At 34.8% G+C, this 14,006-nt stretch overlaps 1 protein-coding gene across 1 annotated transcript; it reads left to right on the plus strand.

The window, feature by feature from the left end:
• Positions 1-7,192: 7,192 nt before the first annotated feature.
• Positions 7,193-8,122, plus strand: LOC127540784 (olfactory receptor 4B1-like). The gene has a single exon (XM_051965644.1). The coding sequence runs from the start codon at positions 7,193-7,195 to the stop codon at positions 8,120-8,122; it is 930 nt and encodes a 309-aa protein (XP_051821604.1).
• Positions 8,123-14,006: the final 5,884 nt, after the last annotated feature.

Here is a 14,006-nt window from a genome sequence, read left to right on the forward strand (position 1 = left end):
GCATCTTAGGACATGGGATCAGGACTGAAGATGCCAGCTTTACTTCCTGCTTCAAAGAATCTGGGAAATTCTTGGTTTTTCCCTGCTATTTTTCCATCCTTTCCTTATCCTGTAACTGGGACTGTCATATGTTTTACTTGCTTTTTTTATCTTAATGTTTCCTGAATCTTGATTGTGCCTCAAATATGAGAAATCAGGAATGATCTGGAAATAAGCAAAATTTTAATTAGAGCTGAGAACAAAATATCATTAGAGATTTTCCTAAGTAGGGGCACTGAACTATTATGATAATATTAATAATTCTTTGTCTGATAATAAACTCCATAAAATAGCAGAGGAAGAGCCTGCATGCCATTATATTTTCTTTAGGCTAAAAATAAGTGATGGCAGCTAGATGGTGCCATAGTGCATAAAGCAGTGGACCTGAAATCAGGAATCCTTATCTTTCTGAGTTCAAATCTGGCCTCAGAAACTTATTAATTTTGTGATCTTGGGCAAAATCAGTCAACTTTGCCTCAGTTGTAAAAGTGAGCTGCAGGAGAAAATAGCAAACTACTTTGCTGTCTTTGCCAAGGAACCCAAAGGGATTACAAAATATCAGACATGACTGAAATGACAGAAAACCAACAAAAGTAAACTAATTGTTGTGACATGGTATAGTTGATTAACTCTCCAGAGAGGAGGGAGAGGAAAAGATGTAGTGCTGGTCAGCCAACTCTACTCTCCACAGAGACCCCTAGCAATGTAGCACTAGAAATGGATGTAAACTCAGAACGCTAAACAAGTAATTGAAGTAGGCATTCAATCTTTCCCAAGTCATTGTTTCTTTGCCAAAGTTCCCTCCTGAGGGAGCTAAAGAGGACCTCAGGGAATTTGATCTCCTGATATTAGCTTCTGGGTTAGTGCATTTCATAAGGCTAGGGCCCCTCAGAATTGCAATCATGCAGGTGAGTTTCTGATGTCACACAAAGTGAAGAGCTGTGGCTTTGTTGCCATCTGTACTTCTTTCCTCTTTCTTCTAGGAGAAGGGACAGAATGATTTTCCATGTAACCTTAAACTGGGTTCCAAATGATTTATCTGCTGTAGGACACCCTTTGTTTGTTTTCGAGATCATGAAGTGTTTTGAGATTTGGTGTAGCTGGGTGAAAGCCCGGTATAAATTGTGATTTAGCAATAACAATAGCAAAGTTGATGTCACGGGGAAGGTAAGACTGTCTAGTGGAAAGGCTATTGAATGGAGAGACAGATTCTAGATGGTTGTTGACCATGAATAGTTGGGTGGTCTTGAGCAAGGTATTTCTTTCTGCGTCTCATTTCTCCTCTTTGATCAAATGAAAAGTTGCACTGGATGATCTCAAAATCCATTAAAGTTATGACATTAAATTTTTTTTTATAAGTCCCCTCCAGTACTGAATTCTACAGTCAGTATTTTAAGCAGTGCTCTTCTTTCAGTTCATTACAATACCATGGCTTTTTACCAAGGCTTTGTTCAGTGTCCAAAGGATTTTCAGAATCAATTGTCTAGGATATCTGAGAATAAGGAAACAAAAGTCAAATTTATCGTGGTTATGTTTTGCCCAAGGCTGATTCATTTCTGTCCCAGAAGGAGAATGGGGGAAATCCCTTTGTCACATAGTCCATTCTCATATCCAGTTTTTGTTGAGAATCTCAAATGTACATTTAAAATGCTTTGAAAGGTGTGTTGATTTCATTTTTTCATGGCTGCCTGTTATCTCTTTCCAGAAACCTGAAATTTAAGGGCCAGGAGATATTATTACCCTCGGAATATTCTTCTTAGCCACTGGCTCACTTATAATTCCCATGGTCTGGCTTTGGTGGAAAGGTACATCACAGAAGCTGAGAAGTATCTTTTTAAGAAAGAGAAATCAGACAGAGAAACTATATACAGAAGGTTGAGAAGGGAGGAAAAATAAAGTAAGAAGAGTGAGCTATGAGGTAGCACCATTTCCTCTTCTCACTCCCCAATTCCTTTGTGTCCCCTATTAAGGGAAACTTGGTCCTCTGACCTTCAGACCACTACCTGACCACTGAAACTAGTACCATCACCTGTAACAAAATGTGAACTCCTTGGAAGTATGCAGTTTTAAAATAAATTTTCTAATCCTGGCATGATGTCTCTACATATAATGATCACCTACTACTCTTGCAATGATCTCATAGCTTTATATTTGTAAAAGTTAAATGTATCAAACTAAAATTATTTCACTTACCTATGCACATATAAAGTATATATATTTATATATACATAATACATCCACATATGTATATATATCAGTTGCAATTTTGTGGACCTGATCAACCTGTGGAGATGTGACTTTGTATATTTTGAAGTAAAAATATCTTTCTTATTGAATGTCAGCTATAAAACCATTTGTTTATAAGAAATAGAATTACAATAAAAAAGGAATCTCTTATGTCTACTTCTTGATCTTCTAATCTGCTATAATTCTTATCATCTTTTCATTTCTTTTTTTTTTTTTTTTTGTAAACCTTTTCTGGGTAACTAACCTGGATTTCTAGCTTTTATTGTGTCGTAATGTACCATTGCTTTCCAAAAAGTTTGAACCTATCCAGAGCTCTGCCAACAGCTGATTTCTTTTTTACTTACATTCAAACCACATTTAATTTGTGCCTTTATGTTACTGTTGGCATTTGGATGGGTATAAAGGGAGAATTTCAAGATTATTTTCATTTGCATTTCTCTGATCATTAGAAAATTAGGAGGATTTTTTTTTATTGTTGTAACATATGATCAATTTTGCTTCTAGATCAAGAATGGCCTGTTCATAACCTTGCATTTTTTGTTAAATGTACATAAAGCTTATTCTCATGCAGTTAGGTGATGGGGATAGCTCTTACATTCTGAAGAGGCCATTGTATTTTCAGTGTGTGCATTTCTATGAAATTGGCAAAAATGACAAAATATTATAAAACTTGATTTTTATTTAGTTGAATGTTTAGACTTAAGAAAATGTTAATAATACAGATTAAACTTGGAAAGTCATCATACATTTTGGAGATCCAGTCAGACATTTATTAGCAAACTCAATTCATTTAACAGTGTCAGTTTTTCAGACAGAGTACCTTATTTCTCTAGTTTTGAAGAGTTTTTAATTTTCAAGTACTCAAAAGGATTGACTTGTAAGTTCATGTGTATAGTTCTGGTGCACAAATCAGAAAACTTTAATGGGAAAAAAGAGAGAGAAACTTTAATGAGAAAAAGAGAGAATGAGAATTTATGGAATTAATTAAAAATTAAGTAAAATATGAGGAAACCAAGAGCAACATATCAAAAATTATTCTTTATGGTCAAGTTGAAATTTTATCAGGGTTTCAAGGACAGCTTAGTATTAGAAAAGTAATTAGAAATTAATCAAGGCTTTCCCCAACAGCCTCCAATTCCATTTAGACTTCTGCCTTTTGATCACATTACACTATTTGGTTGCTTTTCAAAATTTAAATTGTGGTTAATAATAATTGCATTTCAAGTTTTGCTTTTCTGTCTTAAAAAAATTTTTTTTGGGGTAAATTCAACATGTGATCTAAAATATAATCAATTTGGGTAGATGTTTCCTGTGTTTTTGGAATAGAAACTTACTTGCCTGACTCTCCACTGTGCATAGGGAAGAACACTCTCTAGAATCAGAGAAGCTGAGTTGAACCTTTCCTGAATGCTTTTTATCTGTGTGACATGAGGTAAGTCACTTACTGTAATCTCCTTGGGTGCCAGTTTCCTCAACAATAAAAGGGGTGAGTTGGATTGGATGGTCTCTGTGGTCCCTTCCAGCACTAGCTTTATGATCCTATGTTCTAGTCAGTTCTTCTATGGTGCAGTGGATAGAGCAGTGGCCCTGGAGTTAGGAAAACCTGAATTCCACTCTGATCTGAGACACTTGCTAGCCATGTGACCTTGGACAAATCATCCTCGTTTGCCCCAGTTTCCTCATCTGTGAAATGAACTGGAGAAACAAATAGCAACTATTCCAATGTATTTACCAAAAAGCTCCCAACAAACCCACATGGGGACACTAAGGGTCAAGCATGACTAAATTGACTGAAAAACATACAAATCTTTTTAATGTTGAGTTCAAGTTTCTAGCATCTTCTTTATTTTTCTGTGTGGTACATCTTGTTTCTTTAGGAGAGTATTGAATCCTCATTTGAATGGTTTTCTCTCTTCAGCCTTTTGCAATTCAGTTAACTTTTCACTTTTAGTTGTCAGATCATTGGGTGTCCAAATATATTTATTCAATGTGATGTGGTTGAAAGAGCAATGGCCTTGATCTTAAGAGATACTCAAATTCAGTCAGCCTCCAGACCTACCAACTGTGTGACTTCTTTACATATCAGTATACTTATTATTTAGATTCACTTAGAGATCTCATCCTTTAGATTCATATTCCTAATAATTCTTGGCATACAGAAGACTCTTAATACATGCTTATTGACGGAGAGATAAAATAGAGATATTAATATCTGTAGTAATTAGTAATGAGCTACTTGTAAATCATAGCTTGTTTTAAGGATCAAATGAGATAATGCATGTAATATATTTTGCAAAACTTCAAATTTGAAATAAAATCCATTTCAATGGTAACTATTATCATTATTTTATTTTTATTTTTTATTATAGCTTTTTATTTACAAGATATATGCATGGATAATTTTTCAGCATTGACAATTGCAAAACCTTTTGTTACAATTTTTCCCCTCCTTCCTCCTGCCTCCTCCCCCAGATGGCAGGTTGACTAATACATGTTATATATGTTAAAGTATATGTTAAATACAATATATGTGTACATGTCTATACAGTTATTTTGCTATACAACGTGACTTGGACTTTGAAATAGTGTACAATTAACCTGTGAAGGAAATCAAAAATGCAGGAGGACAAAAATAGAGGGATTGGGAATTCTATGTAGTGGTTCATACTTATTTCTCAGAGTTCTTTTGCTGGGTGTAGCTGGTTCAATTCATAACTGCTCTATAGGAATTGATTTGGTTCATCTCATTGTTGAAGAGGGCCACATCCATCAGAATTGATCATTATATAGTATTGTTGTTGAAGTATATAATGATATCCTGATCCTGCTCATTTCACTCAGCATCAGTTCATGTAAGTCTCTCCAGGCCTTTCTGAAATCATCCTGCTGCTCATTTTTTAGAGAACAATAATATTCCATAATATTCAGATTCCACAACTTCTTCATCCGTTCTCCAATTGATGGGCATCCACTCATTTTCCAGTTTTTGGCCACTCCAAAGAGGGCTGCCACAAACATTCTTGCTCATACAGATCCCTTTTCCTTCTTTAAGATCTCTTTGGGATATAAGTCCAGTAGTAACACTGCTGGATCAAAGGGCATGCACAGTTTGATAACTCTTTGGGCATAGTTCCAAATCGCTCTCCAGAATGGCTGGATCTCCATTCACAATTCCACCAACAATGCATCAATGTCCCAGTTTTCCCACATTCCCTCCAACATTCCTCATTATCTTTTCCTGTCATCTTAGCCAATCTGACAGGTGTGTAGTGGTATTTCAGAGTTGCTTTAATTTGCATTTCTCTGATTAATAATGACTTGGAGTATCTTTTCATATAGCTAGAAATAGTTTCAATTTCTTCACCTGAGAATTATCTGTCCATATCCTTTGACCATTTATCAATCAGAGAATGGCTTAATATCTTATAAATTAGAGACAATTCTTTATATATTTTTGAAATGAGGCCTTTATCAGAACCTTTGACTGTAAAAATATTTTCCCAATTTATTGCTTCCCTTCTAATCTTGTCTGCATTAGTTTTGTTTGTACAAAAACTTTTCAATTTGATATAATCAAAATTTTCAATTTTGTGATCAGTAATGATCTCTAGTTCTTCTTTGGTCATAAATTCCTTCCTCTTCCACAGGTCTGAGAGGTAAACTATCCTATGTTCTAATTTATTTATAATCTCATTCTTTATGCCTAGGTCACAAACCCATTTTGACCTTATCTTGGTGTACGATATTAAGTGTGGGTCAATGCCTAGTTTCTGTCATACTAATTTCCAATTTTCCCAGCAGTTTTTGTCAAACAGTGAGTTCTTATCCCAAAATCTGGGGTCTTTAGGTTTGTCAAACACTAGATTATTAAAGTTATTGATCATTTTGTCCTTTGAACCTAACCTATTCCACTGATCAATTAGTCTATTTCTTAGCCAATACCAAATGGTTTTAGTAACCACTGCTTTATAATATGATTTTAGATCTGGTACAGCTAGGCCACCTTCATTTGATTTTTTTTTCGTTAGTTCCCTTGAAATTCTTGACCTTTTGTTTTTCCATATGAATTTTTTTTTAGGTCATTAAAATAGTTTTTTTGGGAGTCTGATTGGTATAGTGCTAAATAAATAGATTAGTTTAGATAGTATTGTCATCTTTATTATATTTGCTTGCTCTATCCAAGAGCATTTAATATTTTTCAAATTGGTTAGATCTGACTTTGTGTGGAAGGTGTTTTGTAGCTTTGCTCATATAGAGTAACTATTATTTATTATTGATTCTTTTTATTCTCAATGAGCTCTTTTCTTTGATCATGGTATTTTATAAAAACATAAAATTTTTTCTACATGTTGCTTATGTTTCTCTTCTTTATTTTTATTTCCTGATTTAAATTCTGTTTTTTATTAAAGAATTTTACTTTCAAAACATAAGCATAGATAATTTTCAACATTGACTCTTGCAAAACTTTGTGTTCCAAGTGTTTTCTCTCCCTTCCTCCCAACCCTTGCCTGGATGGAGTAATCCAATGTTAAACATTTGTAATTCTTCTATACATATTTCCACAATCATCATGCTGCAAAAGAAAAATCTTGGTTTAAATTCAACTGTTTTTGTTACTATAATTATTAATTTTCTGGTCAGATTAAATATCATCAATTTTAATTTACTTTTATCACATATTTGAAGTAACTGACTTGCAGATACTTAAAAAAAAACTTGCTATATGCTATCTTCCCGTATTAGAATGTGAGCTTCTTGAGAGCAGGGACTGCGTTTGCTATTCTGTTCTCCATTTGTTATACTTGTTAAAGGAAACTATCTTAATTGTTCCAGTGGCCTAATCTTCATTTGTCTCATTTCAGGCCTGCTGAGCTTCTTTAGCACTGATCTGACATGATTGGATTCCATGGCTGTTACCAACAACGTGACCCAGTTTATATTAACAGGACTCTTCCAGGATCGAGAAGCACAGAGAGTTTTTTTTGTGGTCTTTCTTCCTGTGTACATGGCCACAATATTGGGCAATGGACTCATCATCTTAACTATCAATAACAGCAAGAGTCTGAGCTCTCCCATGTATTTCTTCCTTAGCCACCTGTCCTTAGTGGAGATCTGTTACTCTTCTACTATTGTTCCTAAATTCATTTCTGGCTTATTAGTTGAGAATAAAACTATCTCTTTGGATGGCTGCATGACCCAGATCTTTTTCTCCCACTTCTTTGGGATTACTGAGGTCCTCTTGCTCACAGTGATGGCCTATGACCGATATGTAGCCATTTGTAAACCCCTGCACTACATGACAATCATGAGCCGCCCTGTGTGTCAGATGCTGGTGTTAAGCTCTTGGCTAGGAGGATTGTTCCATTCCATGATTCAGATTCTCACTATTGTCCACTTGCCCTTCTGTGGCCCCCATGTGATTGACCATTATTTCTGTGACCTCCCTCCCTTGTTCAAGCTCGCCTGTACTGATACTTTTGTGGAGGGGATCATTGTGCTTACCAATAGTGGTTTATCCTCTACGATTTCCTTTGTCATTTTGATTTCTTCTTATGTTGTCATCCTGGTTCACTTGAGAAACCAGTCAGCAGAGGGGAGACGCAAGGCTCTGTCCACTTGTGCCTCCCACATCACTGTTGTCCTTTTATTCTTTGGTCCTGCTATTTTTCTCTACATGCGACCCTCTTCCACTTTCACTGGAGACAAACTTGTGTCCGTGTTCTACACGATGATCACTCCAATGTTGAACCCCATTATTTATACTTTGAGAAATGCAGAAGTAAAGAATGCCATGAAAAGTTTGTGGAGGAAGAAATTGAACTTGGGAAGGGAATGAAAATGCATATGTAAAAATGAATTGTGACTTTGACAATAATAGTTATCTTGAATTTGATTGTAGAATGGCTGAATATTGTAACAGTCTTGAATTTTGAGTGTCTTTTCTTTTCAGCCCTGAAGAAAATCAGGATGACTTGTATGACTCACAGTCATCCATGTAACCTCTCTGAATTTCAATTTTGTACATTATAATATAATGACGTTGGGAAAGATGATTTTTTTTCACCTCTTAATCTAGGATTGCCCTCTCAATCATTCAATAAATAGACATTTATGATGTGTTTACCCTGTGCCAGTCATCATCTTGGAAGCTGGGTCACAAAGACCAAAATTTACTTGGTTCATACATGTATGTGGAAAAGTAAAAATAAATGCAGGCATTGAAGGGGTCCGTAAGACTGGAAAAACCAGGACCTTCTCTTCCCATTTTGGTGCTACAGTAAGAATCTCCTCACCCATCCCTATCCAAATTTCATGTAATGTCATAAAAGTGGCCGATTTCTTCCTATTCTGGGGTGTCTGACATGTAGAGGAAGCAAAGAAACTCTAACTTGATAAAGTTTGAGAGACAACAGGAAGTCCTCACCTTCCAAAAGATGTATTTTGCTAATCTTTTCCTGATGTCTGGACTTCTTTGATCAATCTTTTAAATATTTAAAAATTCTCCTTATTATTTCGAACTTAATAATTATCCACAAATATATTTCAATATTAAAAGAAAAAGAAAAGGAGATTATAAGAAAATAGGAACTTCCATTATGTAGAATTAATCTTTAATGTATATATGAAAATATTTAATAATGGAAATGAAACACCCACAATACATATATAATTTAACAAGATTGTTTTTGAGATATATTTTTTTGCATTCATTTTTGCTTTCTCTTTAACATCTTAAAAATATTTTATTGATGTTCTTTCTCTTCATATTTCTCACTACCCACAAACTCTCTTACATCATGGTAGTTGTGGCACATTTTCTTCTTTTGGTCTTGCTTGCTCTATCTTTTATCACTTCATTTAAACCTCCTCATGTTTTGTTTTCCTCATATTGTTTCATACAGCATAACAGTATTCCATTTCATTTATATGATGATAGCTTGTTAATCATTAGTTGATAGGGCATCAACTATTTTTCCAGTTATTTGCCACTACACAAAATGCATTACACGATGACTATTATAGTGTATGTAAGAGATTTCTATCTCTGATCTTTTCTGACATGTGTCTAAAAGTGAAGTGTTACGGCAACCAATTCAAACAACAAACAAATTCAGTCTGATGATCAGAATGCATTTTAATGGAGGAAGTTATCAAAGCATTACTTGTTTAAAGGAAGTTAATTTATTACAAGGAATCTCTTACTTGGCTGAAATGTTTCATACAACTTTCTGTTTAAAATATGGTTCACATGGGCTTAATGTGGACTCATAAAGTTTGAGTTGCATGGGATGCTGGAGATCATCTCCATTTTATTAGATTAAGACCCAAAGCCTAGAAACCATCTTTGATTCTGAAAACCTTATTGTATAAAAATAAAGTATATTTAAGGTCAGAAAAATAGTTTTTCTCTTCTTTTTCTTGAATCATATTTCTTGTATGTTGATCAAAGCATATTTCAGATTATAGTATAGTGGCTATGGAAGAGTTTCTTATATTTCCCATTATTGACACATTCAGCTGAGATGTAATTCTAAATACTTTATTATCAGGGCAGATTTAAGGTGGGGGTATTAAGTGGAAAAAAATTGTGACATTTGCCACTATTTTATTCCCTCCCTGAGATGGAAAACAATTCCGTTATCTTCCTGGGCAGCCCTTTTAATTTTTGAACACTGCTATTTATTAGGGATTTTAAAAATATCAATCCTGAATCAACATCTCTGCAACTTCTATGTATTGTATTCCATATATATTGCCTTTATCTGTGGACACGGGAACAAAACTCACTCTTCTGTTATTCTACTACCTACCTGCCAGAGGTGTTACAAGAAAACTTTTGGAAATATAACCTTTAGCAAAAATGGGAGTCTTGCTTATTGTTACTGACTTGATAAATTCATCCAGAATATTAAATTTTTGAGATCAAAGATCTAGGTTCAAATGGAACCTTTGATGCCATTCAATTAGCTCCTTTCATTTTTCAGATGAGGAAATTGAAACACAAGGATTGTATATGATCACACAGGAGAAACAGAAAATTGGGGACTTCAATTCAGATCCTTTGATCCTAAACCAATACTCTGACTTGTCTCATGTTGTCAGTGAGATATCTATGATTAGCAAAGAAAGTCCCTCTCCAAGACTCAGAGAATTCAATAATGATAATATAAGAATTATTTTCTGATTGAAGCTTAGCTTTTTATTTTTTTATTTTTTTATTTTCCCAAGTCACTCCACCTATAGTTTTACCTAATACTGGATTCCAGTGATTAGACTTATAAAAACAGTGACCCTCATCCCAACAGATTTAATGAACCCTTCCTGCTACATGTTTTCTCAATGTTTCTTAGTTCCCATTTTTAAATTATACATAGAGGAACAAATAGTAGTGTTTAAGGAAAGTCTATGTGACTTTCCTTAAAAGGAGGATGGCATTTGCAAGGATGCAGAGTAGGAAATTCACAGAACAGATACTTAAATGACTAAAAAATTAGGGATTTTATTAAAAAGGGGACCTCCCTCCTATGAAACACTGAAACAGGCTTCAATCCTTCTCTTCTGGAGCAGATGGTCTTCATGACTTTTATGACTTAGTGTCCATTCTGGGTCTTCCTCCCACCCCTGCCCCCAGCACTGAAGCAGTTGGAGTTAGGTGACTTCCTTAGAGTCACACAGCTGGGAAGTGTTTAGTGTCTAAGGCCAAATTTGAACTCAGGTCCTCCTGACTTCAGAGCTAGTACTCTATCCACTTATGTCCCAACCTTCTGGAAATAAATATTTCTGCAATTAGTGAGGCTTGTCCTTAGAAGCAATATATCCCTTACTGAGGCCACATTCTAAGATTTTCTAGCTTTGTAAAGTCCATTTCCCACTGGCATGTTCCACAAGAAAGAAGTCATGATTTCTTTCTTCCTGAAATGTAGCATTGGAGGAAAATTCTGAACTCATATGGGTGTATATAAATACAGTCTTGAGGTGGCTGATTTGCCATCACATTATTTATTTATTTATTTAAATTAAAGCCTTTTATTTACAAAGCATAAGAATGGGTAATTTTTCAACATTGACCCTTGCAAAACTTTCTGTTCTAAATTTTCCCCTTCTTCCTCCCACCCTCTAGATGGCAGGTAGTTCAATACATGTTAAATATGTTAAAGTATGTGTTACTCGGTGCATATATATGTTTAGTATTGATATTGATTCATTATCTATGGTATTCTTTAGTAAGATATAGTTTCCTTCTTTATCTCTTTTAATTAGATCTATCTTTGCTTTTACTTGATTTGAGACAGGATTGTTACCCCTGCTTTTTTTCCCTTTCACCTGATGCATAATATATTCTGCTCCAACCCTTTACCTTCACTCTTTATGTATCACTTTTCTTTAAATATGTTTTTTGGAAACAACATATTGTAGGATTCTGGCTTTTAATCCAGTGTGCTAACCACTTGTGTTTACCTCTTTTCTTCTTTTTTCCAGTATGATCCCCTTTTCACCTCTAGTTTCTTTTGCATATTATCATAATAGAATCAAATTATACCCACATTCTCTAAGTAAACCTATAACGGAAATATAGTTCTCAAGAGTGCTTTCCTTTTTACTTTTTTATGCTTCTCTTGAGTTCTGTGCTTGGAGATCAAATTTTTTGTTCAGTTCTGATTTTTTCATTAGAAATAGATGAAATTCACCTATATCATTTAATGTCCATCTTCTTCCCTGAAAGATAATGCTAATTTTTGCTGGATAGCTTATTCTTGGTTGTCATCCAAGTTCCTTTGCCTTTCAGAATATCAGATTCCAGGCCCTTTGATACTTTAAGGTGGAAGGTGCTAAATTCTGGGTAATCCTAATTGTGGCTCCTCAGTATTTAAATTGTTTTTTTCTGGCTGCTTGCAATATCTTTTCCTTGGTATGATAGTTCTGAAATTTAGCTATGACATTCCTTGGAGTTTTAATTTTGAGATCTTTTTTAGGAGATGATGGATGTATTCTTTAATGGCTATGTTACCTTCTGGTTCTAAGATATCATGGAAGTTTTCCTTTATGATTTCCTGTAAGATAATATCTAGGTTCTTTTTTTCGTCATGGCTTGCAGGAAGTCCGATAATCCTTAGATTATCTCTCCTAGATCTATTTTGCAGGTCAGTTGTTTTTCCTAAGAGATATTTCATATTTTCTTCTATTTTTTCATGTTTTGGTTTTGTTTGACTGATTCTTGAAGTCTTATTGAGCCATTCACTTCCATTTTTCAATTCTAATTTTTATTGTATTATTTTCTTCAATTATCTTTTTTAATCTCCTTTTGCAATTGGCCCATTGAATTTTTTTGTTCATTACATTCTTTTTTCATTTCACAAATTTTGTTTTTCAGTTAATTGGTATCTATGGTGAGAGTTCTTTTTGTTTTTTTATTCATTTTTTTAAAGGCCTGAGGTATGTTCAATGCAAAGGAGTGGAAGCTGCCTTAATTTGCTCTGGGACATTCCTGCTGATTGATTTCCAGTGCTGGGTAATGCAGGCTAGGTCCAGCATTCTGGGGTTCAGTTGTTTACAATTTGCCAAATTTGGCAAATCTACCAAACCACCTGTTTGCAATTGGGACAGAGCAGCCTAAGAGATTCACAGAAGATTCCCAGTTTCCTGGAAGCTGCAATGCACTGATTCCTGGCCCCAGCTTCTTGCCCAGGTCTCCCTGTACTGCAGTCTCGTGTCGGCATACTGTTCCCCTGACTGTTTGAAACAGATCTTTTCTGAAGTTCTTTCAAGGTAACTTCCAGAAATGTGTTGTACTCCAAATATTTGTAGATTTTTTGACTCCAAAACCAGTTTAGATGCTTAATCTGCTGTTGGTTTGAGAGAAGGTCAGAGGAGGTCACAGAAAGTTGTGTCTGGTCTCCACCATCTTGGCTCTACATCTGGAAGTCTTTTGTCATCACTTCAAATACAAAACCAGTCCATTTTCTCTTCTGATCATTTTTGTCATTTCTATGAGTCTTTTTATTTTGCTACTTCAATGCAAATCATCATTAGCAATGTTCTCTACCCTGCTCATTCCTCCCATGCTTTTGTCTTTGTATTAATCCTTGAATCCCCCCAAATTAGATTTTTTTCTGATTATATCCCATGAGTTACAGAAGTGGGAAGCTGTTTCAGCAGCTCCTGGATATCAATGATATGTGATCTAGTTGAATTGAATGGTGGACATAATGGATTTGGAGTGAGAATGTCTGGAGTCTGCCATTTCTCCTTGTGTAATGTTACTCAAGTCACTTAAAGCACCCTAAACCTCAGTTTCATTATAGATAAAATCCAAGAGTTGCACTGGATGATAACAATTATGAATAAGACATTATAATTCTTTTCTCTTTCTGATGCAGGATGACATGAGGAATATGTTTGAATTCCTCTGTTTGTTATTTACCCAGAAGCCTCTTCAAGACTTTGAATAAACATCCCAATTTGGGTTCAGATGTTCATGTGGGTTGGAATAAAAATGAAAGAAACATGGTGTATTTTCTCAAACTTCTAGGCCCATGGGAAATGCTAGAAAAGGGAGAGAAGAAGAGAATGTAATAGCTAGCATTTATATAGTGATTTAACATATGCAATATATGCAAAATATTCAAGTCTATATAATTTCATTTAATTCTCAGCATCTTAGGACATGGGATCAGGATTGAAGATGCCAGCTTTACTTCCTGCTTCAAAGAATCTGGGAA

The sequence above is a fragment of the Antechinus flavipes genome, chromosome 6 (genome assembly GCF_016432865.1).
Source record: "Antechinus flavipes isolate AdamAnt ecotype Samford, QLD, Australia chromosome 6, AdamAnt_v2, whole genome shotgun sequence".
Taxonomy (NCBI): Eukaryota; Metazoa; Chordata; class Mammalia; order Dasyuromorphia; family Dasyuridae; genus Antechinus; species Antechinus flavipes.